The following is a 24,457-nucleotide window of genomic DNA, read 5'->3' on the forward strand; positions in this document are numbered from 1 at the left end:
CGGGCCTACTAGAAAAGATTTTTCCCTGGGACGTGGGAGAGTAATAAAAATCAAAATGTGTGAGGCTGCACTGTAGGGATGCGCACGAGACGAGTCGAGACGCAGCTCTTCCAATAGAGAAGAATACATTTTTCGAGTCGAAACATCACTTTTACAGCACATTTTCGAGACGAGACAGCCTCAAATCTTGTCTCGTGCGCATCCCTACTGTACTGGGACACTACTTGCTAATGTAAAACAAGAAATATAATAGGCTTAAACTTATTAGTATAGGCAAGGAATTGAGAATTTACTTAGTTTTCGATGGACCTATAGCATTAGCAACAAACGCATCAGTAACTTCTCCTAAAAGTGCAACTTGTATAGGGAAACAAGCGCCTGCAGCTAGAGCAGATACAACACCTAGAAGGAGTAGCAGGACTTCACTACAAGTAGCATAACGAAACTGCAATTAAAGAAGAAATAATAATATATTGTATTGTGGTAATTTAATAGTGAAAGGAGAAAAATATACTTGCTGTGCTTCAAGATATAGATTTCGAAGGAAAGGAAGTAGTTAAAAGTTTCCGAAGTGAATTTTAATTTAAATTAAATCCAAAATATAAGTGCGGATTAATAAACTAATTAAATAAACTGATTAGTTAAACCTAATCCTTAGGTAAACTTAATCATATGACAATAGTTTAATTATGTGCTTTAATTGTATGAGTAGGATAACGCATTAAACCTTGTCTGTCCTGGCGTCCTCCACAGGGGACATAAAATATGATGTCATTATTATTGCTTTACAACTTTAAAATTCGACTGGCAACATTGAAAACTGTTTACAAGGGATGGTCCATTTATGATTATCCCCTGTAAAAAGTTTTCAATGTTGCCAGTCTGATTTTAAAGTTCTAAAGCAATAATAATGTCATATTTTATTTCCCTTGTGGGGGACGCCAGGACCGACATGATTAAGAGAACTTACGAGCTCGACATATTAAAAATAATACAAAATTTACCATTTTTCTTTCGCTTGGTTTTCATAAGTGAAAGGAGATAACAAAAAATACGAACCTGAAGAATTTTCAGTGTTGCCAAAATAACAATTCCGCCAATATCTAAGTTAAGGCAGCGACTAGAGGAACGAACTCAACTGCATTTGATTACGTATCATGTTGTCTTGGTATCCTGTGAACTATCTTTTTTTTAAAAAATAATAGTTGTATTAGTTTGTAATAAGCAAAATAGTTTTAACATACAGTTATTAAAATTAAATAATAATGTTATTTGAAAAGCAGTTCACAGGATACAAACAATATGATACGTAATAAAATGCAGTTGTTTGTTCCTCTAGTTGCTGCCTTAAATTAGATTTTGGGAGAAATGTTATCCTGGCAACACTGTAATTTCTATCGATGGCAACAATCAAAAATTCTTCAGGTCCATATTTTCTTTGTAGAATAGCATTATCTATGATTGTGATAAGTAGCATTTCATTATCTCCTTTCAATTGTGAAAAACGAAAGCAAGAGCAGCAAAGGAAAATTTGTAAATTTTGTATTAATTTTAGTACGTCAGGCTCTTAAGGTACTTAACCTTATCTGCCCTTTTCTTGTTGCTGTCATACTACAATTCAAGGAATTTCTTCTGCCACTCATAAAGGTTTATGGAATTTACCAGAACTATAAAAATATTGTTGTGTCACAATATATGGGAAAACTATTAATATTTTCAATTATATCTGTATCAAAAAGACGAACTGGCATGTTCAATGCATTATTTGTAGTAGAGCTGGCTATTTTGAGTAGTAATTTCTAATTTCTAAAATAGTCAATTAAAGAATTTATGATTTTGACAGGATGTAATAAGTTTCTCCTCCTTTGATAGCTCTAACATTTTATGAAAATATTACCTTATATAACAAACGTTCTCATCTAAGGGTTTGACCATGTCATGTTCTACCTGTACAGAAACTTACATAAGTACCTGGACCCCTGACTGTTATAATTCCATTACTTGGGGTCCAGGTCATTTGCGGTTGTGAGAACGCCCACACAGATGCAACCCAAGTTACACGTAACTTTTCTCGGCACTGACAAGCAGTTGGTAGCACTGAGCCAGGTCTTTATGCAAGTAAAGTTGTGAGTAGATGACTCCATTCTGAGATGAATCTCTGGTTCAGAGCTTGTTGTCCAATGAACAATTATGTAATGTATTATTTCATTATATACTGTATATTCAAAGAAATAAAAACACTGATCACATTAATTAGAAAATGTTTGAAAGTAGACGAAAATATCAAATCTAGAACAACTGCTGGAAATAAGTTTGTAAACGAATGCCTCCATTGAGAGACCTTCTCCAATTCTCCTTATTCCAACATCTTTTTCATTCTAGGGAAGAGAAGATCTTGCTTGTCACACTGAGTATGCATTGAAATTGAAACAGAAACACTTGAAAAATTTTCAGCCTGGTCGGGATTAGAACCCGGGTTTACCCTAGTAGTTCTATGTTCTAACTACCCACCTACCGCGCCACTTAATCTTCCACCCAAACTAATACTTATTTAAAATCGTTTCATGAAAAAATATAAACACGATACTAATGATTGTGTGAGTGTCTTAATATCTTACTCAAGATTTCCTTGTTTAACTCAAAAACAAGTTATATAGACGTTCTTCAATGAGGAAAATATCACCAATCGTGCTTCAAGTTGAGGCTACGTCATCGGTTGCAGGGATGGTCCCGATTCACATTACATTTCGTCTTTACCATAACTTCTAAATTCCAACGAATAAAAACGACATAAATTATTTTCACATTCTTTGAATTGTATCAACATGTAGAAATAGACAGTTCTATGTTTATGTTCCATACTACTAGTTTATTTTCTTATATTGATATGGGGAATTTTTGGCAAATTGAGCTGGTGGCACTAGCCGAGTGATCTCGGGCGTTCGGCTTCTGATCATGAGGCGCAATCCACTAGGGCTTCGAATTCCTCTGAAGAGCAAGGTCGGAATTTTAACTGTCCTCATTATTTCTGTGTTCGTGTCCCTGTAGTGTTTGGAATACGTTGAAAGGATATCAGGTGCCAGTGGCAAACAATACTCCGGTTGGGGCAATTTGTTTAAAAGAAATTGTGAAAGCAGGAAACTCCCATTGAAGCTACCTGGGTTCAAATCCCGTCGTGGCAATTATTAATTTTTCTAAATGGGAAGATAATGTTTATGTAATTGGTATTGTAATTGTTATTCCTTTATTATTATTATTATTATTATTATTATTATTATTATTATTATTATTATTATTATTATTATTATTATTATTATTATTACCGCAGAAGGAAAGAAAAAGTAACATAGTCGAAGGTATTTATAGGAACAGAAAAGATATACAGTATATCAGATGATTCTTAGGTTTACACATGAACGCAATAATATTATTACATTTATGGATTTATAGATAGAATTATCATTTTATGACAACAAGAAATGGAATATGAATATTTGTTAGCTGATAACAGTAATGCATTTTGTTTCGCCCTTTTTCTAGGTAGAAAGGTGATGTGACATTTTAAATAGGATCATTCTCGTGACTAGCGTTGTAAGTTCGATCACTATTTGCAATTTGTGCACAGCTAGGAACAATTACTTGGAACTCATTTTTGGCCCATACTACACCAGTAAGGATGTGTTTAGCCCTTATGTACTCATCAATTCTTGCCCAAACACGTTAATCCCAGACAGTTACGAATGACGTAATTTTGTGTATTGGCATTTCCCCTGTGAAGGAAGTTGTCGCAACTCTTAGACCAAGAGAAATTGAATATTTTTCATGTTAGTATACATCAGAAGTATCAATATTGCAAATTATTAAAAATCCTGAATTGCCACAGCCGGAGTCTGAACCCGCGTCCCCAACATGATGAAACTAACGCTTAAGCCACTACTCTAAGACCACTGTTCTGGGAGAAGGAAAAATGAGTGTGCAGTGAATTAAGTAATTACACACTTTTACGATTCCAGTGTAATAGTGCTGAAACTTTGATTTCAGCCATGATAAAATAGTAAAGTATTATGCAGAAAGAATAGTCCAGAGAAGTCAACTTTAAATTGACAATTCATATGTACGGAGGCCCTGCCGTATGCTCTCGCCTCGGCTCTGATTTTTCACAGCATGGCATTGGACATATACTCATATTGATTGGAATCTGGTGTTTCAGGGCACTGGATTCTTTTTTAAAGTTAACTAATTTAACGAACCTTTCTCAGTACTTTGTTTCCTATTTTTACGCGTTTTACTCACTTTTGCAGTTTTTCCACTAACTCTTTAAGAACAGGGACAAAAACATAGAAACGTTGAGAACAGTAAAAGTCACAAACACTATTCGCGCGTTCTTCCCTTGTCAGAACTAGAACAATAAAATATGGTGAACATGCAGTTTTGGGTCTTCCATCTTCTATGTAGTGTCAAATCCAGAGCTGGAGTGGGTGAAATGGATCGAGTTTTCTGAGTGGGTCAGTGGGTCGTGGGTCAACAGCATGTGACCCACTGCGACTTATAATCCAGCGTGACCCACTGCTACCCACCAAATACCGTGACCCACTCTGATCTACCGACCCACTCTGCTCACTGCATTGTAGACAGCATCTTCTGAACAGCACATTTTTTCACCCTCGACCCTAGCCATAGAAACTAAAAACACATTTCTGATTGGTTGCAGCTTGCGATTGTGCAAACCTTTTGGTGTATGTATTGTGTATTATAGTAGTAATAAAAGAAAATTGTCACTTTGTTGGAATTGAAGAAGAAGAAAATTGAAGAAGCAGTTGAGGTTAAATTTATATCATGGCAGACAATGTGGAACATAACGAGCCCTGCGGGGCTACTAACCCGCTCCTTCTCCTCCTCCTCCACCTACTACTACTTATACGGTGGATTCGTATAGCAAAACTGCACACGTAACGTAATCATTTTTGAGTATTATTTTCATCTTATTTTAATAAAATGAGTGTTTTGAAAATTTTAAAAATAAAATATAAAAATAAAAAAAAGTTTCCTTGGCCTGGGTTTGAACCCACACCAAAAGCAATTATAATTACTAGCACATTGCGCTAGTTCGCTCAGCCGCGAAAACCGCCAGTAACAGACACTTGATTTTTGTTATATTTATGTTACGTCGCGAGAACTTAACTCCAACTTACCAGAACCGCGTATTTAGCTCCTATGAGTAGGTCGAGCATGATTTAAAAATATGCTTCTGAACACTAGTCCATTTGTTTACGTTTTATTTTCAAGTCCTCCATTTCCCTTTTTCATTTGTTTCTGTTTACTTACCTGAGATGAGTATCTCTAAGTGAAAAAAGAACTCGAGGCATTTTTTGGTAACTGATATTTGTAATTGTAATAATAGGACGTATACTACTACTTAGCTTTTGGGACATACAGCCTGTGAGTTTTAGAGGAGCTAACTACTGGAAAAAAATACATTTTTGAATCACTGTAATATATAAATTATTAAATAAAAATTGGAATGTAACTATATGCCTGATCATCACGGCCAAATTACAGTCAAATAAAATGGCTTTTGGTATATAGTTAGGCCTTAATCCAAACTGTGATGTTATAATATTATGTTCATTATCATAATATCCTAAGGGATAGTGGGGATCCGAATATTTGCGAAAAAAAGTTGAGTATCTCACAAGCGGTTAAATTTACGGAGCTGAAATTTAGTACATTAACTCTTTATTGGAAATAAACAAAACGTCTCCTAGCATTTTTAACATTCTTCTTCATGCGGAGGGGTGCACTTTCTACATATGGTAAATAGATAGTGGGTTAGTTTGTAAAAATAATCGAAAACGATCGATATTAGTTGAGAAACAAATTGAGAAAGAACAAATACAACCGGGTTCGATTCCCGGAAGGAGCTCATGTGGTTCGGATTCACGTTAATCCGTAGGCACACGTCTCATGTAGCCTCGCTGCTGAAAGGGACGTTAAACTCAAAATCAACTCAACTCAACAAAAAATACAGTGCTTCTCATCATATATCCATATATGCTTATCATGCGCTTTATAATAATTGCTGAAGCTTGTTTATTATATGGAACGCTTAGAGCACAGAGAAATCAACCAATAAAGTTGTGAGAAAAATAGACATAAAATTTGTAATGTAAGCTTCTTTATGTTGGTCTACTTACCTTGATTTGGGACTTTCAAATGTCATCCGTTTTACCACTGAAAAGTATCGACAATTCAACAAGGAAATATAATAATTATACCAAGGTTATTTTGATTGAAATTCATCGTAATTTTGCCCATGACAAACACGTTACCATTTTATATCGTAAAGGTTAGATCCATCGTTATTGTAACAGAGCGGTATTTGAGCGATTGACCGTAGAAATTCAAACTCCGATTAGTTAGAATTTGAAAACCTGGTTTTGTTACAAGTATAAACTCTTTAGTCGGCAGAGAAGAGACAGTGGATCATGTGTCAGAGTTGACGACGATATGCTTTGGAGGGTCAGTGGGCCATGGCGAGTTGTGGGTCAGAGTGGGTCACAGTGATGGTGGGTCATGGGCCAGAGTGGGTCACGTTGGATGGTGGGTAATGGTGGGTCGTGAGTCAGAGTTGGGCACGGTGGGTGTGGGTCAATGGGTCGTAGGTTAAATTTTCATTGACCCACGCCATCTCTGCTCAAATCTGTAAAACCAAACCAAATAAAGAGCAATATTAATACAAAACGCTTAACATCTTAGCTATTCATGACATAACTATTGCATGATCATTTGTCATATTTTACCGAAATACGTCATGACTTCCCCTACAACCTGATACTTTAAATGTTGTTAATACGCAAAGTTCATTGATCTCATCACTTACACTTACTCTCTTATGATCATCAAAACTTTAGGGTACTTCCCGTAGATATAGAAAGGTGAAATGCAGTATCCAGAATTGGTGTAGCGTGCAAGTAAACAAATAAAAAGCAACAGAATAATATTTCCTCCCCCACACCCCTACAATGGAGTGTGTTGATTATTCAACAAAAAGACTTGAAATCCAATCAGAAAATTCATAAAATATAAAATATGTGGCCAAGTCTCGACTTTGCAATAATAATAATAATAATTACTACTACTACTACTACTACTACTACTACTACTACTACTACTACTACTACTACTACTACTACTACTACTACTACTACTACTACTACTACTACTAATAATAATAATAATAATAATAATAATAAAGGAATGACAGAATTACAAAATCAATTAAGTGAACAATACCTTCTAATTAAGAAGAAAAGTGATTGCCACTATAGGATTCGAACCCGTGTCTCTGCCATACGAGTTTCATAATTTGCCAAACCACCACAAATTCCTCATACAAAGATAAAACAATAAACTAGTAGTTACGGAATATAAAAATAGAACTTCCTTTTTCTACACGTGTTGATGCAATCATCGGCGCAAATCTGTCTTCAACATTGGGGGGACGGGTAAGATCGTTCCCATATTATATATATATATATATGTGTGTGTGTGTGTGTATGTATGTATGTATGTATGTATGTACAGATGGTGATCAGAAAAATGGAAATAACTATAGTTGGCAACACGTCAGATGTATGGGTTGGCAGTGGTGTCGTGGCGCTCGCAGCGCCGGACCGGTGGTGGTGGTGTGTTAGGTCGGTCTTCATACTACGTCAGGCGCAGTGGAACAGCAGTGTCCAGTGGCTGCAGCAGACGGAGGTAGTGTAAAATGGGAGACCTCTCAGATTTTCAAAGGGGGCAAATTGTTGGTGCGCGGTTGTGTGGAGTGAGTGTGACGGCAGTGGCTACTGTGTTAGGTGTATCGCGTGGAACAGTGTCGAAGGTGATGACGGCTTACACAACACACGGGAAAACCACATCGGGGAAGCGGAACAGTGGGCGGAAGAAAATCATGAGTGACAGGTCACGCCGGGTATTAAAGCGCATTGTCACGCAGAACCGTCATGCCACTGCGGAGCAAGTGACGGAGGAACTCAATCAGCACCTCCCCCATCCTGTTTCGACAATGACAGTCCGCCGCGAATTACATGACATGAACTTACAGGGTCGTGTTGCACGGGCCAAACCGCTCATCAGGGACCATAACGCTTTCGCACGCCGCAAATGGTGCCGCGAGCATGCAACTTGGACCGTTGAGGACTGGAAACGTGTGATGTGGTCGGATGAGTCACCCTTCATCCTATTCCCAACCACGGGCCGTGTTTATGTGTGGAGAACGCCCAAAGAAGCTTATGATCTGTAGTGTCTCCGCCCAACTGTGAAACATGGCGGCGGCTCGGTGATGCTGTGGGCCGCAATATCATGGTTTTCATTGTTTCCTGTGGTCACACTTAGAGGACGAATCACTGCCAACGATTATGTCGCAATTTTAGGAGACTACTTGCATCCTATGGTCCGGATGTTGTTCCCGCACAATGACGCCATCTTCCAGGATGAAAATGCACCCATTCACACAGCTGGCGTTGTTGCAGCGTGGTTTGAGGAAGATCAGGATGAAGTTCAACACCTCCCAATCTTCAACACCGTTGTCCCGCCCAATCCCCAGATCTCAACATAATTGAACATCTGTGGCCTGTCTTCGAAACACGACTCCGGCGACGATTTCCACCTCCATCCTCTCTCACAGAACTGGCCGATGCTCTGCACGAGGAATGGTGTAAAATTCCACTTGCTACCATTCACGACCTCTATGCCTCCATCCCACGTCGCATCAAGGCTGTTCTGAAGGCGAAAGGTGGCCCGACACCATATTAATCTGGTAAGTTGCAATTTCGTTCAGGTGTTTCCATTTTTCTGATCACCATCTGTATATAAGCGATGTTCAAAATATTTATGAAGTTGAAAAACAATGCTGTGAAGAATCAGGGGAGTAGAACTATCTTCAGAGGCGTATTTAGGAGCCTATCGGCTCAAGCTCCCCCCGAAATAAATTTGTTACTTTTTCGCATTCCACGTACAACAATAATCCTTACCATTTCTAAGAATGTCATTGACTTTCTATTTTCATATGCTATTTGTTCAGAAATAATACTGTATTTGTCAAATTTCATTCCATGTAAGAACTGCGTCCTTTTGTTCTTTCTTTCGTCCTTTCTACTTTTGTTTCTTTTTCTTGACGTAACTTTCTTTCATTTCGCCTATCATACTTTATCGATCGTTGTCAGTTGTGATTCAAGTCGCCGTCATCAGTAACACCAAAACTAAGAGGAGTTGACAAGCGAAACTAGTGTTCCACACCAACTTGCGCGGATATCAACATGACAAGGGAAAAATTATATCGTTTAGTTATTTTTAAAAGAAGGAAATGTTTGAATTAAAGGAAATCAAAACGGGGGAATATTTAGCCCGGGAAATTAGGAAGGCCAAGAGGATGCTTCCTTTTTCTTGTATGAATAAATAGAGGGTCACATTCACCCTAAATATTTGTCTCATATTATATAGGATTTATCGGTCTGCAATTATTGTCATTATAACTTCAATTTATGCATAAATTAAAATATATTTAATTTTCAAACTCTGGTGGGCAATTGCCCACTTCCTTCCTTGTGTTGGGCATAGCCCCTGGAAACAAAATCCTAAATACTCCATTGCTTGTCTTCAACATCGGGAGGTGAGCAGATTTGAGGCTTATCCTAGGGAAGGGAGATGAAACTCATATTACGGTAGATGAATCTGATCAACTGTTGCAGAGTGCATTATATATTAGGCGATGTAGATGAAGTAGTGGTACATATCAGTATTACAAATCACTGTCGTGAACACATTCTGAAATCTGAATACATGCATGTTTATAATTGGTATGTTTCTAATTAGGCATCCACAAAGATCCACGTAAAAATTGTTTTGTAATAATATAATAATATAAATAATGACTTCCCCAAAACTATGAAGAAAGAATATCAATTATCTATGATGCAACAATACTCTTTGCGCAAAATGATGATAATCTCAATAACATTACAGGAATCGTTACAGAAATCTGACTCATGTCATATACTCTTAAGTTAACAGATATACCTTAAGATTATGGAGAAGAATATTCCAGCAATTGAATTCTTTTCTTTGTTTACGAAGCATCCTCTCACAAAAGAAAAATTAGGACACGCGGAAATACGAAGGAACAAACTATGGTTCGAATTAGCAGAGGAGAGAAAACAGGCAAAATTACGTTGGCTACAAAATCCGAATAAAATAACTACACAAAATTACGTAGACATCAGGCGGGAAACCTCCAAAACTTTTAGAACAAAGAAACGCAATTTTTTGAAAGCTAAAATTTAGGAACTTGAAGATAATAGTAAAAATAAAAACATTCGGGACATGTATAAAGGGATCAAGGAATTTAAGAAAGGCTATCAATCTTGTGCTTATATTAAAGAAAGCTGATGGAACAGTTCTCACTGATACAGATAGCATTTTAAATAGGTGGAAAGACTTCTTTGACGATTTGCTTAACACGCAGCCAAAAACTAATGTGCGTGGAGAAAGGGAGATACACACCGCAGAGCCGTATATTCCAGAACCCAACCAAATAGAAGTAGAAATCGTTATAAAGAAATTAAACAAACACAAACCTCCGAGTGTAAACGAAATTCCGGCTGAGTTCATTTTAGCTGGAGGCGAAAAATTGTGGAACAAGATACACAAACTCATTCTCCTTATCTACAACAAGGAAGAATTGCCACAAGAGTGGAAAGAATCAATCATTGTTCTAATTCACAAGAAAGGCAACAAAACTGACTGTAATAATTATCGAGGCATCTCTCTTCTGTTAACATCCTATAAAATCCTTTCAAACATTCTATTAGCAAGATTGACCCCATACGCAGATGAAATTATTGGAGATTATCAGTACGGATTTAGACGAAATCGATCAACTATCGACCAAATATTTACCATTCGCCAAATACTCGAAAAGAAGTGGGAATACAGTAGCCCGGTTGATTTTGGAAAGGCTTAGGTGAGAAACATTGTACAACGTTCTTACAGAATTTGGAATACCGAAAATGCTAATTAGATCAATTAAGGCATGTTTAAATGAATCCCAAAGTAAAGTCCGGGTAGGAAAATTTTTGGCCACGAGCTTTCACGTTGGGAATGGCCTGAAACAAGGAGATGCGTTGTCGCCATTATTATTCAAATTTGTCCTGGAATACACTATAAGGAAAATCGAAGACAGCAACCGGGGCCTAGAGCTGAATGGTGTTCACCAGGTTATGCGTACGCCGATGATGTAAATTTAATAGAGGATGATAAGAGAACAATAGAAAGAAATGCAGAGGTCTTATTAACGCTTGCAGGGACAAGGGCTTAGAAGTAAATGCAGAGAAAACTAAATACATGGAAGTGCGTCGGGACCGTAATACGGCAAATTATGAATGCGTTAAAATATTAAATAATACTTTTGATGAAGTGGATACTCTTAAATATCTAGGATCAATATAAAAAGACGAAAATCATATTCACGAAGAAATTAAATGTCGATTAAAAAACAGGGAATTTGTGTTATTATTCATTTCAAAATCTCTTGTCGTAGCGAATTCTATCGAGGAATTTGAAGCTTAAAATATATAAAACGATAATCATATCTGTCGTTCTGTATGGTTTCGAAACATGGTCCCTTACTCTGAGGGAAGAACATAGACTAAAAGTATTTGAGAACAAGATGCTCAGACGAATATTTGGACCCAAGAGGAACGTTAAAAGGGAATGACGGAAACTTCAGAACGAGGAACTACATAACTTATACGGCTTACCAAACATTGTTAGGGTCATCAAGTCTAGAAGGCTTAGGTGGGCAGGACAAATAGCCAGGATGGAAGAAAGTAGGAACGCTTTCAAAGTGTTAGCGGTAAGACCAATCGGAAAATGACCATTAGGAAGACCTAGGCGCAGATGGGACGACAATATTAAGATGGATCTTCGTGTGCTAGGACCTAGGGGAGAGGAGGAGACAAGATTTCATATCAGTTTACGACTCGCACAGTCGCACGACTTCATTTTCATTAAAAATGGAAAAGCCAAGAGAAACAAATTTCATCTCACTTTCCTTTGTGGCAGTCAGACACAAATCATCACACTTATCCGCAAAATGCACTTTTCAAATCGGATTATTGGGAGAGCCTCTAGTTCCAATGCTGGGGGAGACATGTCTCCTCATTTCTCCGGAATTTGTGCCTGTACCTACAGCTGAGACAACTTTCCAGCATGAGGAGAGGGACATATCCTCCTCTAGTATTTATTGCAATTTGTGCCCAAGTAGCGGAAGTGCAATTAATACATATTGATGAGACTACAAAACGCACTACAGCATGAAGTTCAGTTTCAAATACTACAGAATTCTTTTTTAAAAAATGGGAAAGCCAAGAGAAATCAATTTCATCTTACATTCCTTTGTGGCAGTCGGACACAAATCATCACACTTATCCCAAAAAGCACTTTTTAAGTCAGATTATTGGGGGCACAGTCCCCCCAGGTCCAAGATTGAGGGGGACATGTCCCCCTCGTCCCCCAGGATTTGCGCCAGTGGATGCAATTCAAAGAATGAGAAAATAATGTATGTCGGCGGTCGAGTCATGACCTACATATAGCGGAAAGTAAATCGGCCCTCGTATCCGTAGCGCAACATCCTCGTAATGAAAATCGTTTTCGGCGTGGGATCAAACCCTGCCTAAGGATTTTTTTAATTTTTTAAATTTTCGTAACATTTTTTTCATTAAAATAGGATTGAAAATAATTCTCAAAAAAGTAATGTACCGATTATTTTTTAAAATTTTCGTAACACTTTTTTTTACATTAAATAAGCTTGCAGTTTTACTATACGGATCAATAGTAAAAGTAATAATAATAATAATAATAATAATAATAATAATAATAATAATAATAATAATAATAATAATAATAATAATTATTATTATTATTATTATTATTATTATTATTATTATTATTATTGTAGTAGTAGTAGTAGTAGTAATAGTAGTAGTAGTAAGAACGGGTTAGAAGTCCCGCAGAGGTTGGTTAGTTTCTGTTCTCTTGCCCAAATTTTTCTGTATATTTTATATGACCAAATTCAAACAGCTGGTTAGGGAAGCGAGCGAATAATGAAACCTTGGGAACGGCGTAAATGCTGCCGGCTTTTCTTCTTTGGAAATTAGAAGTTATGATGAGGAAGAATAGTAGTAGTGTAAATCGGGACCAGCTAAAAACGATGAGTTAGCCTCAACTTGAAGAACGTTTTGTAATATTTTCATCATTGATGAACGTCTATATAACTTGTTATTGTAACACTAATATGGAACGTCTTTTTATACGAGCATTAGTATTTTGTATAGTATTACATGCAACGAATTTAACTAGCTAATAATTTAGGTAAAAGATGAAGTGGCGCGGTAGGTAAGTGGTTAACGTATTGAACTTCTATTCGGCGGACCCGGGTTCGAATCCCGGTCAGGTTGAACCTTTTTAAAATTTTTTCGACTTCAATTTCAATACATTCAGTGTAACAAGCAAGATCTTGTCTCCTCCAGAAAAAAAAGACGTTGGAATGAGGAGAATTGGAGAAGGTCTCTCAATGGAGGCAATCATTTACAAACTTATTTCCAGCAATTGTTCTAAATTTGATATTTTCAGCTACTGTCAAAAATTTCCTGATTCGTGCGTGGTCAGTATTTTATTTCTCTAAACTTACAGTATATAAAGAAATAATACATTACATTCACAGCCATATTGGGATTAATATATGGTGTTGTTTGGAAAACACGATACGAACCATAAAGATTCATCTTAGAATGGAGAACTGTTTCGTTAGTCACCTACTGTACAATTTTAGCTGCATCAACACCTGGATCAGGGCTACCAACTGGTGTCAGTGCCGAGAAAAGTTAGGTGTAAGTTGGGTTGCATCTGTCTAGACGTTCTCACAACTGCAAATAACCTGCACCCCAAGTAATGGAGTTATAACATTCAGGAGTCCAGGTACTTATATAAGTGGTTGTACATGCAATGGAATATAAGCCGAATATTTTTCTTGTATATAATTGTGCACGTTTGTAACTATTTGGCAAAGAAAATTTTTGGAATAAATCTAATTGGAATGAATACTCAATAAAAGTCTGAAAACCAGGAGATACATAACGCTTATTCTTCTGGGCACAAAATTAGCTAATTAGTGTTGTCACTTTCTTTACGTTAATCTATCCACAGTCCATTAGAGACCGAAATTTTATGAGCGCTAGTCATATCCTGCGAACAAAATTTTAAAAATCTTCTTAACGACAACAAGAAGTATTTGTTTAAAAATCATCGGCGCAAATCTGTCTTCAACATTGGGGGTGACGGGTAAGACTGCTCCCATAAAATTTAATTTTTTGCGATGTTAAAAATATTTATGCAGTTGAAAAATAATGCTGTGGAGGATCAGGGGAGCAGAGTTGTCTTCAACATTGGGAGGTGGGCAGATTTGAGGCACATTCTGGGGGCGGGGGAGATGAGACTCAAATTATGGTAGAAAAATCTGATTTCTGAGGTGAACGGTTGTATATACAGCAAGGGACACCAATTTCATCTCAATTTCCTTTGTGGCAGTTGGACACAAATCATTACATTTCTACCCCAAAAGACACATTTCAAATTGGATTATTGGGGAGGGACAGTCCCCTCCAGATCCAAGATTGGGGGACATGTCTTCATCCCCCAGGATTTGATCCAGTGTTAAAAATAATTCATTTAGATTAATCATGGTCAATTTTAATGCACTGCTAATGAGGACAAAATCAGAACCTAATCTGGGGACCAGGAAAATTAAAAATAAATAGAAAATAAAAGTAAACATACAACGATGGTAAGAAAACATTATATTCTTATTGTATTTTGTGGATCTTTGTTCTATCATGCGTATTCTGTTTCTTGTTTCATGTCTAGGCTAATTAGGACCTGAGCAGCGAACATTTGAAACTAACTCTATGAAATCTGCATTGAGTCACTTCGGTCAGTTCGGTTCCAACGGCCTTACGTTGCAAAGTGGGCTTAGTAACCATACAGTTAAGAAAATATGTTTAAAATTAAAAGTCAAATAACCAGTCAGGTATATTATGATTGTCAGCTACACCTTTCCTGTTATACACAGAATTAAAAAAAAAAGTGGAAATGAATCATGCACTTTCATTATTAATTCGCGAGTCGGATGAAATATACTCACTGATTTGGATATCACTGGTTTAGATACTAATTTTAAAAATCCCCTCAACAAGACATCATGTTCTCTCACTTTCAAATTTCAACTGAAGAAAATAGTCAGTCATTAGGGTTAAACGTTGTAGGCGAATTGAAACGAACAGCAGAGAGGTAAGGGAAATTTCGAATGAGGTCACTCTCTTCAGATAGTAATAAAGAGAACTGATAACGAAATACGTTATGTGCTTTTCGTAAAGATCAAGAATATTTATCTTCAAAAGAAACGTTTATGAACATTATAATCGAATTTCAGATAATTCATAATTAACAATGACATTCATTCTTTTTAACTGAACTCAAAAAGAAGGTTCTCAGTTTGACTTACAATTGAGTATGATTATTATGTTTGTACGCAATTATCTTAAAAACCTTGGTCTTATTTCGGTGCGTTTTTCCACTAATTTGAAGAAGCTATTCCCAAGGAGGATTTATGCATATAAAAAGATTCAAAAAACAGTAATTTATCAGTTAATTTTTAAAAAATTCTGCGTTTGAGAAATACATATCCTAAAATATGTTGCAACCAGCACTTAACCAGAGTAAAGTGGGTTGCATACAGACAAGGGATAGAAATAGCTTTTTAGCCAGCTTACTCCGATCCGAATGATTTAACACTGATGATTGATGTTTAGGTCATTTTGCGATGTTTTGACTGTTTAGGTGCCAGTCTTGCTCTACTTTCGACAGAATACCATGCAATTCTTGTGTGATTAGTTCCCCCACTGTGAGGAGTATCCTGGAGATCGAAATTTTCAGAACGAAATCGACTGTTTTACTGACTTTTGTGTCTATGTTTCCTTCGTTTGAACTGCCTAAATAGCCACAACCTGGGGGAGAATGGTAATTTTCGGGGAAAGAATGGTCAATTTAGGGGAAATGGCAAATTTTAGGGGAAGATTGGTAATTTTGAGGCCAAAAGTGGTAAATTTTGAGGAAAAGCATGGGATCAATGTTGGTTGAAGAATGGTAATTTTTGAGTGAAAAATGGTAAATTTTCGGTGAAAAATGGTAATTTTGTGGCCAAGAGTGATAAATTTTGGGGAAAAGAATGATCAATTCGGGGGAAGAACGGTAATTTTGGGACTAAGAGTGGTAAATTTTGGTGGTGGAATGCTAGATTTGGGGAATGGACATTCATGTGTTAAGTGCACGGTCTTATTTATCTTTACCCTACGAGTGATGATGCAAAGAGCTAGGTCTGTACCCAATGGATTGCGCTGAAGATTGAAAATACGCATGAATAAACATTTATAATCTTAATCGGTAATAATTTTCAGCAAAAGTCTGATTTCCTTCTTACTAATCTGCAGTAGGAGATAGGCTTTGGTCTATCCTCATCAGTTTTACTATTAGTCACAATCTCTTCTTCTTCCTCTTCTTCTTCTAGGTCTAGAGCAATTTCAGGGTCATCAGGAATCTCACCCTTGCGAAAGCTTAAATGAAAAAGTAATAAAAATTAGAAGAAAAATATCTTTTTCATATGGAAGAAATTGAATTATAGTTATCAGTATTCTAACTAACTAACTAACTCTATGGCCTATGGAACCCGGAGGTTCAGTGCCGCGTTCACAAAAGCTCTCCACTGACTTCTATCCTTAGCTAATTGGATCCAGTTTCTACTTTGTATTCCTATCTCTGCGAGATCCATCTTAATATTATCCTCCCATCTGCGCCTAGGTCTTCCTAATGGTCGTTTTCCTATGGGTCTACCAGTCAAGACTTTGAAAGCGTTTCTACTTTCTTCCATTCTAGCTACATGACCTGCCCACCTAAGCCTCCTAGACTTGACGACCCTAACAATGTTGGGTAAACCGTATAAACTATGTAGTTCCTCGTTATGAAGCTTCCGCCATTCCCCATTCTCGTTCCTCTTAGGTCCGAATATTCTTCTCAGGATCCTGTTCTCAAATACTTTCAGTCTATGTTCTTCCCTCAGACTAAGCGACCATGTTTCACAACCATACAGAACAACAGGCATGATTATCGTTTTATATATTTTAAGCTTCAAATTCCTCGACAGAATTCGCGACGACAAGAGATTTTGAACCGAATAGTAACACGAATTCCCTGCTTTTAGTCGACATTTAATTTCTGCGTGAATATGTTTTTCGTCTGTTAATATTGATCCTAAATATTTGAAAGTATCCACTTTATCAAAAGCATTATTTAATATTTTAACGCCTCCACAATTTGCCGTATTACGGTCCCGACGCACTTCCATGTATTTAGTTTTCTCTGCATTTATTTCTACTGTTCTCCTATCATCCCCTATTAAATTTACATCATCAGCATATGCCATAACCTGGTGAATGCCGTTCAACTCTAGGCCCTGGTTGCTATCTTTGATTTTCCTTATGGCGTATTCCAGCACAAAGTTAAATAATAATGGCGACAACGCATCTCCTTGTTTCAGGCCATTTTCGACGTGGAAGCTCGTGGACAAAAATTTTCCTACCCGGACTTTACTTTGGGATTCACTTAAACATATCTTAATCTAATTAGCTTTCTCGGTATTCCAAGCTCTGTAAGAACGTTGTATAATGTTTCTCTCCTAATCGAGTCGTAAGCCTTTCTAAAATCAATAAATAGTTGATGTACCGGGGTATTGTATTCCCACTTCTTTTCGAGTATTTGGCGAATGGTAAATATTTGGTCGATAGTTGATCGATTTCGTCTAAATCCGCACTGATAATCTCCAATAATTTCATCTGCGTATGGGGTCAATCTTGCTAACAGAATATTTGAAAGGATTTTATAGGATGTTGACAGAAGAGAGATGCCTCGATAATTATTACAGTCAGTTTTGTCGCCTTTCTTGTGAATTGGAACAATGATTGACTCTTTCCACTCTTGTGGCAATTCTTCCTTGTTCCAGATAAGGAGAATGAGTTTGTGTATCTTGTTCCACAATTTTTCGCCTCCAGCTAAAATTAACTCAGCCGGAATTTCATCTACACCCGGAGATTTGTGTTTCTTTAATTTCTTTATAGCGGCTTCCACTTCTATTCGATTGGGTTCTGGAATATACGGTTCTGCGGTGTGTATCTCCTTTTCTCCACGCACATTAGTTTTTGGCTGCGTGTTCAGCAAATCGTCAAAGAAATCTTTCCATCTATTTAAGAGGCTATCCGTATCAGTGAGAACTGTTCCGTCAGATTTCTTTAATATATAAGCACGAGGTTGATAGCCTTTCTTAAATTCGCTGATCCCCTTATACATGTCCCGAATGTTTTTATTTTTACTATTATCTTCAAGTTCCTTAATTTTAGCTTTCAAAAAATCCCGTTTCTTTGTTCTAAAAGTTTTGGAAGTTTCCCGCCTGATATCTGCGAAATTTTGTGTAGTTATTTCATTCGGATTTTGTAGCCACCGTAATTTTGCCTGTTTTCTCTTCTCTACTAGTTTAATGCATTCTTGGTCGAACCATGGTTTGTTCCTACGTATTTCCGCGTGTCCCAGTTTTTCTATTGCTGAACTTTTAATGCTATCTCTAATTTCAATCCAAGTATCCTCAACACTAGTGCACTCCGAGTCTTCTAAAACCGAGAATCTATTCGAAACTTCAATCTGGTATTCCTCTCTTACCTGGCTCTCTTCTAATTTCTTTAAATTAAATCTCTCCGTTTTCGGACATTGAGTATTACCTTTATTCAACGATAATCTCTCCCGTATTATCGCTGCTACCAGGTAGTGATCAGTGTCACAATCAGCCCCTCTAAACGACCGGACGTCAATTATGTTAGATTGTCTTCTTCTATCTACTAAAACGTGATCAATTTGATTATGTGTTTTTCCGTCTGGTGATGTCCAAGTGTATTTATGAACGTCGCGATGTGGGAATTTTGTACTCTTCACGATTAGGTTTTTGGATGTTGCAAAGTTCACGAGTCTAACACCGTTGTCATTACTTTCCTTATGCAAACTTTCGTTCCCTATAATCGGTTTGAAAATACCCTCTCGTCCTACCTTCGCATTGAAATCCCCTAATAGAATCTTCATATGGTATCGCGGGAGTTGGTCAAATATCCGTTCCACTTCTTCGTAAAAACTATCTTTTATATCGTCACCCTTATCTTCAGTTGGAGCATGTACATTTAAAACAATAATATCACACCACCGTCCCTTAAGAGTAATAAAAGACAGTCTGTCAGTAACAAATTCAACCCGTTTAATTGCTGGTAATATTCGTTTGTGAACGAAAAACCCTGTTCCTAACTGGTGATTTTTATTTCCTTCCCCGTAAAAGAACGTAAAATTTCCGGAATTCTCAGATCCATTTCCTTCCCACCTAACTTCCTGAACTCCTACTAAGTTATCAGTATTCATTAAATTTAAATGATAATATTAGAAATTACAAGATTTCGTATTTTCTTCAGTTATTACTATAGCCTATAATAATTTTAAGCAGGAAATTCATGTTATTATTCGGTTCAATTTTTGTTGTTGTCGGGAATTGTGTCGAGAAATTTGAAGCTTAAAATATATATAATGATAACCATGCCTGTTGTGCTGTATGGTTACGAAACATGGTCGCTTACTCTGAAGGAAGAACGCAGACCGAAAGTATTTGAGAATAAGATCCTGAGACGAATATTCGGACCCAAGAGGAATGGGAATGGGGAATAGCGGAAACTTCAAAACGAGGATCCACATAATTTATACGGTTTATCAAACACTGTTAGGATTATCAAGTCTAGGAGGGTCAGGTAGGCAAGTCATGTAGCCAGAATGGAAGAAAGTAGGGATGCTTTCAAAGTTTTAACTGGGAGTCCAATCGGAAAATGACCATTAGGAAGACTTAGGCGTAGATGGGAAGACAACATTAAGATGGATCTCGCAGAAATAGGAATATAAAGTAGAAACAGGATCCAATTGGATAAGGACAGATGTCAATGGAAAGCTTTCGTGAACGCCGAATTGAACTTCCGGGTTCCATAGGCTATAGAGTTAGTTAGATAGTTACAGTAATTTTATGTTATACTGTATACGGATCCATGAAAAGAAATGAATATGCTACATACTTTAACAAAAGAAAATTTTACTTTTTATGTTAGTATTAAGCTTAATTGTGCATCATCAGGTTAGTACATATTACAATAAAGCAAAATACGAATTTTCTCTATCTGTACAGTAGAGTTACTAGAGGTTACGTTTTTCTCGTAGATTTTAAGTTTCTCTGTCATATTTTACGTTATACCTTTTTTAATTTTTACCCGTTAAACGATTCTTCCGTTTTTAATACAAAAAAAAGCATAGAATAAATAAATAATACAGCTGGAGACTTTAAAAATATTTTTATAAGTTAGTGGGAGAAAATGTTTAATAAGACGATCGGATTTCTAATTCAATATTAACAATGCAACCCCAGATGAAATTTAGTATTCAGAGAGAAAATGCAACAGATTGGGTTTTTATGTACTGTATCTAACGAGGACCCCAATCTTATGTATAAGAATAGTTAAGTTGTAGCATCTTATCCTTCGTCTGAGAACACTATTTCGATTACATCGCAGTTTCAGTCAATCATATACTAACGTCAGGGTACTGTGGACTAATAGGAGCAGAACTAATAGAAGCTGTTGTGAATTTCGATGTCATGAATTATTTAATGTATATAAAAGGATGTGGGGCAAGGACATCGATCCTGGGGGCTCCCCCAATGCTTTATATCATTCCCGTTTTATTTTTAGGAGTATGCATTATTTATACATATGTATTTTATTGTTACATTTATTATTATATGTATTTTTTATGAATATACAATATTTGGCATAATTTGAATTCAAATTGCCTTAAAATCCTCATATGAAGGATAAGGGGAAAAAACAAGGAATGTCCATGTATGTGTTTCATCGAGTGCTTTGTCCTATCTGTTGGTGACTCTTGGTACTAGTTGACTCAGGCCCGTATCCAAGGGGGTCTAGGGGGCCTGTCCCACCTAAATTTTTGCTGGCCCCTCCTAAAATGTTCACGGTAGTATTGCAAATGAACTATAACATGGTAATGAACTGTAATATGGTTGGATCGCCCCCTAACTTCACTCCCCCCTAAATTTCTGGGCTGGCTACCGGCCTCAGTATATGCCATGCATGCGTAGATGTAGAAATGTTCAAGTAAAAAAGGGCAAAAGATTTAACTAACCCTATTCTTTTTTACGCGGTTTGAAATATTAAAGCGCCATTTTTCTCGAAAATGCAGTTTTGTGACATTCCTTGTTTCTTCCCTTTCCCTTAGATATATGCCTTCTTAGATCCTTGTCTGCAACCAAATACACATCTGAATGCCCTCTCTCCACAGTTACAAAGAAATCGGCGTCCTTGATGTGGGATTCTCAAGAAATGCAAAGTCTTTATTAAAATACATTAAAAGGGAACAAAAGAGTTACATAAAATACTCGGTTAATTGGATTTGAGTTTAGTATCCCCTTCAACACCAGAGCTATATGAGTCGAGGACCTACAGTTTAACGTGTGGTCTAAAATATGTAAGTTACCACCGAGAATTGTCATATACTTCTTGTGTTTTATGTGCTTCGATTATTTTTAATGAAACTCCGCCTGTTTTCAACTATTTTGAGTTACTGTGAGAAACCATAAATGAGTTTGGTAAATGTAAAAGTCTCTGTATCACATATCTTCCGCTTTTCTCCTTTAAATATCACAAAATCTTCCCTTTTTTTTTTCCTATCTGATAAATCTGACAACCCTACTGTTCAGTTACTGAAGGTGCTGAAACTGGCTGTCGTTAACGGCAAGACAAATCACAATGACGAACAGTTCGTTGAGCAACTCGGTAATAGTGTTTGCAGGAAACACTGTTGTCAACAGGTGCTTTCAGCAAGTATTAAAATGATGCTCAAAATCTAACCAAAAGTGGATAATCGAAATTTCTGCTCTAATGCGTTACTGCAAAAATTTGTGAAGACTTAATGATGTTCGCTACACGAACTCGACCATTTATTTCTTTAATTCCTGATGTAACATTTCTTTTATATTTAAAATATATTTTCATGTTTATTCGCCTTCCCATACTAAAAAATAAATCAGTGGTATTGAACACAAACTATAAGAAAAGATTTAACAAAAATACTGTTTGGGATTATCGGTATCTCTTATATTCTACAAGAGAAATTTGCCAGGCCCACTTGATTAAACTTTGAAAATATCTTGTTTATTTTAAATAATAGCTTTTTCTTTCTTTTTTCTTTTTTTTTTTTTACATATGTTTATATTCTGATAGACCATGTAGCTATCTTTCAGTGCAATGTTTTGAAACACACACAAACCCACACAAGAAAGAAAAAAGCTTTATTGGGAGTATGTATTTGTTAGAATTACATCTGCAGCCCCACATCCGTTAACACTAGGCCTGTCAGAGTCACGAGCCTGACTGCTTGTGGGTCAAGAAGTACGTGTAATTCGTCCTATCAGTGGTAGAGTAGGAACTAAGTAAAGGTAATTAAAAACTACCTATATTAGTGCCGAATTCATAGTTTTCGAAGTTTCTGAAAAGAATATTAACACCCCCCGATGATGTTCAAACCTAAATTCATTCCGTGTTCTCTTGGGGTGAGGCGTTGGGTGGTAAAGTGATGCCCTGTACAAATACTCGAAAATGATCGATATTAGTGACCAAGAATCCGTCGTTTTCGGGAACGCTGGTATGAATACTGACATATCCGATGCCGTTTAAGCCCAAGCTCAGCCACATTGGTATGTGAGGGTCAGATATAGGGAGGGGATGAGGGAGACATGTAAAAAATAATCGAAAACGAGTTATATTAGTGTTGAAATTATAGTTTTCGCAGTCGCTGAAATGAATAGTGACATTCCAGATGCCTTTTACAAATTCATCCTCCATGTGTAACTTAGTCAATATTTTCTATAAACCTACTCTCCCTGTGCGAAGAACGTACACTTCAGTTATTCTCTATTATTACTAAAACACTACCGCAAGCGAAAGACGGTACACAATAAATAAGTTAATAAATAGAGTAGACACACAATAAATGATACTGAAAATGTTTTCCTATTTTCTACAAGACTAGAAAAAAATTACCTTACTACACTGTTCCTATCTATAGAATATTGTACCCTTGCTGCACTTTTCACCATTTTTTAATTTTCCATTCACATTCTTTTCGATAGAGAACCTAAAATATTTTATGAAGGAAAAAAGAAAAATAATAATAAAAACAAAATGGTTAAAGTAATAGAATAAATCCTTAAATTACAGGTGATAAGAACACTTGGCAAGAGCAAAAAAAAAAAAAAAAAAAATCAAAGATACATGGTCCAGCAATAATATCTTCCTTACTTGAAGAGGGCGCTGTATGAGTTGTGGTGGGGATCAGGTGGCGCAGAGGGTATGGATTAATAGCGGTATACGTGCCATTCTCAGTAGTCGCAATTGCGTGGAGCAGTGAGCATCGTGGTTTGTTGTGGAGAAGTATATTTGTAATGGTGGTTTTATGATTACTACTCAGTGGCCATTTCGCATTCGGTTCGGACTTGGCCGACATGATTCTGCTCCGGAATAGAAAAACTATTCAAGTTCAGGTATCATACTTTAGAACATGTTCTGCCTTGCCAAAAAAAAAAAAAAAAAAAATCACCTGGCCGACCTGTTTAAGTGCTGAACACTTTGGAGTGCTAGATGGACACTCTCACACGCGCCACATTTTCCGTGGCTGTTACGGTCCGAAGCACGTCAGGTGACTTTTTCTCACTGCAGAATACTGTTGCTGTAAAGTTTGATACCCAAACTTGAATAGTTTTTCTATCCGGAACAGAATCATGTCGACCAAGTCCGAACCGAATGCGAAATCACAGAACCACAATTACCAATATAATCCTCCACAACAAACGTACGATGCTGAGGCATCACGCCATTGCGATTACTGAAAAATGGCAAGTATACCGCTGTCGATCGACACTCCCTCCACAGCCGTATCCCCATCACAACTTACACAGCGTTCTCTCCAAGTACGGGAGACTTTTTTGCCGGACCCTATATAAATGTCCATTCTGAGTGTTGAAGAAAAGATGCAAGTATCATCGAAATAATTTAACGTATATATCAACAGATTGCGTTACGGAAAAAAAAGATTTTTCTTGTTTACGCCTCATGTCTATGCTTTTTAGATCAAAGAAGAAGAATATTATGGA

The 24,457-nt window shown here is 36.8% G+C and overlaps 1 protein-coding gene across 1 annotated transcript; it reads right to left on the reverse strand.

The window, feature by feature from the left end:
- Window positions 1-289: 289 nt before the first annotated feature.
- Window positions 290-23,450, reverse strand: LOC145672008 (uncharacterized). The gene is made up of 3 exons (XM_081741189.1): window positions 23,349-23,450; window positions 16,592-16,724; window positions 290-445 (listed from the first exon to the last, which is right to left on the reverse strand). Exons 1-3 carry the CDS (start codon window positions 23,402-23,404, stop codon window positions 290-292), a joined length of 345 nt encoding a protein of 114 aa, XP_081597315.1. The 5' UTR covers window positions 23,405-23,450.
- Window positions 23,451-24,457: the final 1,007 nt, after the last annotated feature.

Source organism: Thermobia domestica, chromosome 15 (genome assembly GCF_964235325.1).
Source record: "Thermobia domestica chromosome 15, izTheDome1.hap1.1, whole genome shotgun sequence".
Classification (NCBI taxonomy): Eukaryota; Metazoa; Arthropoda; class Insecta; order Zygentoma; family Lepismatidae; genus Thermobia; species Thermobia domestica.

Bases quoted from the DNA above. Each gene is read 5' to 3' on its own strand.
- LOC145672008 (XM_081741189.1), bottom strand. From the start codon at position 23,404: ATGGTGAAAAGTGCAGCAAGGGTACAATATTCTATAGATAGGAACAGT. The intron at 16,725-23,348 runs GTAATTTTTTTC...TTTTCATTTAAG, and splicing joins GATAGGAACAGTGTAGTAAG to CTTTCGCAAGGGTGAGATTC. The intron at 446-16,591 runs GTAAGAAGGAAA...CTTTAATTGCAG, and splicing joins CTATCTCCTACTGCAGATTA to TTTCGTTATGCTACTTGTAG.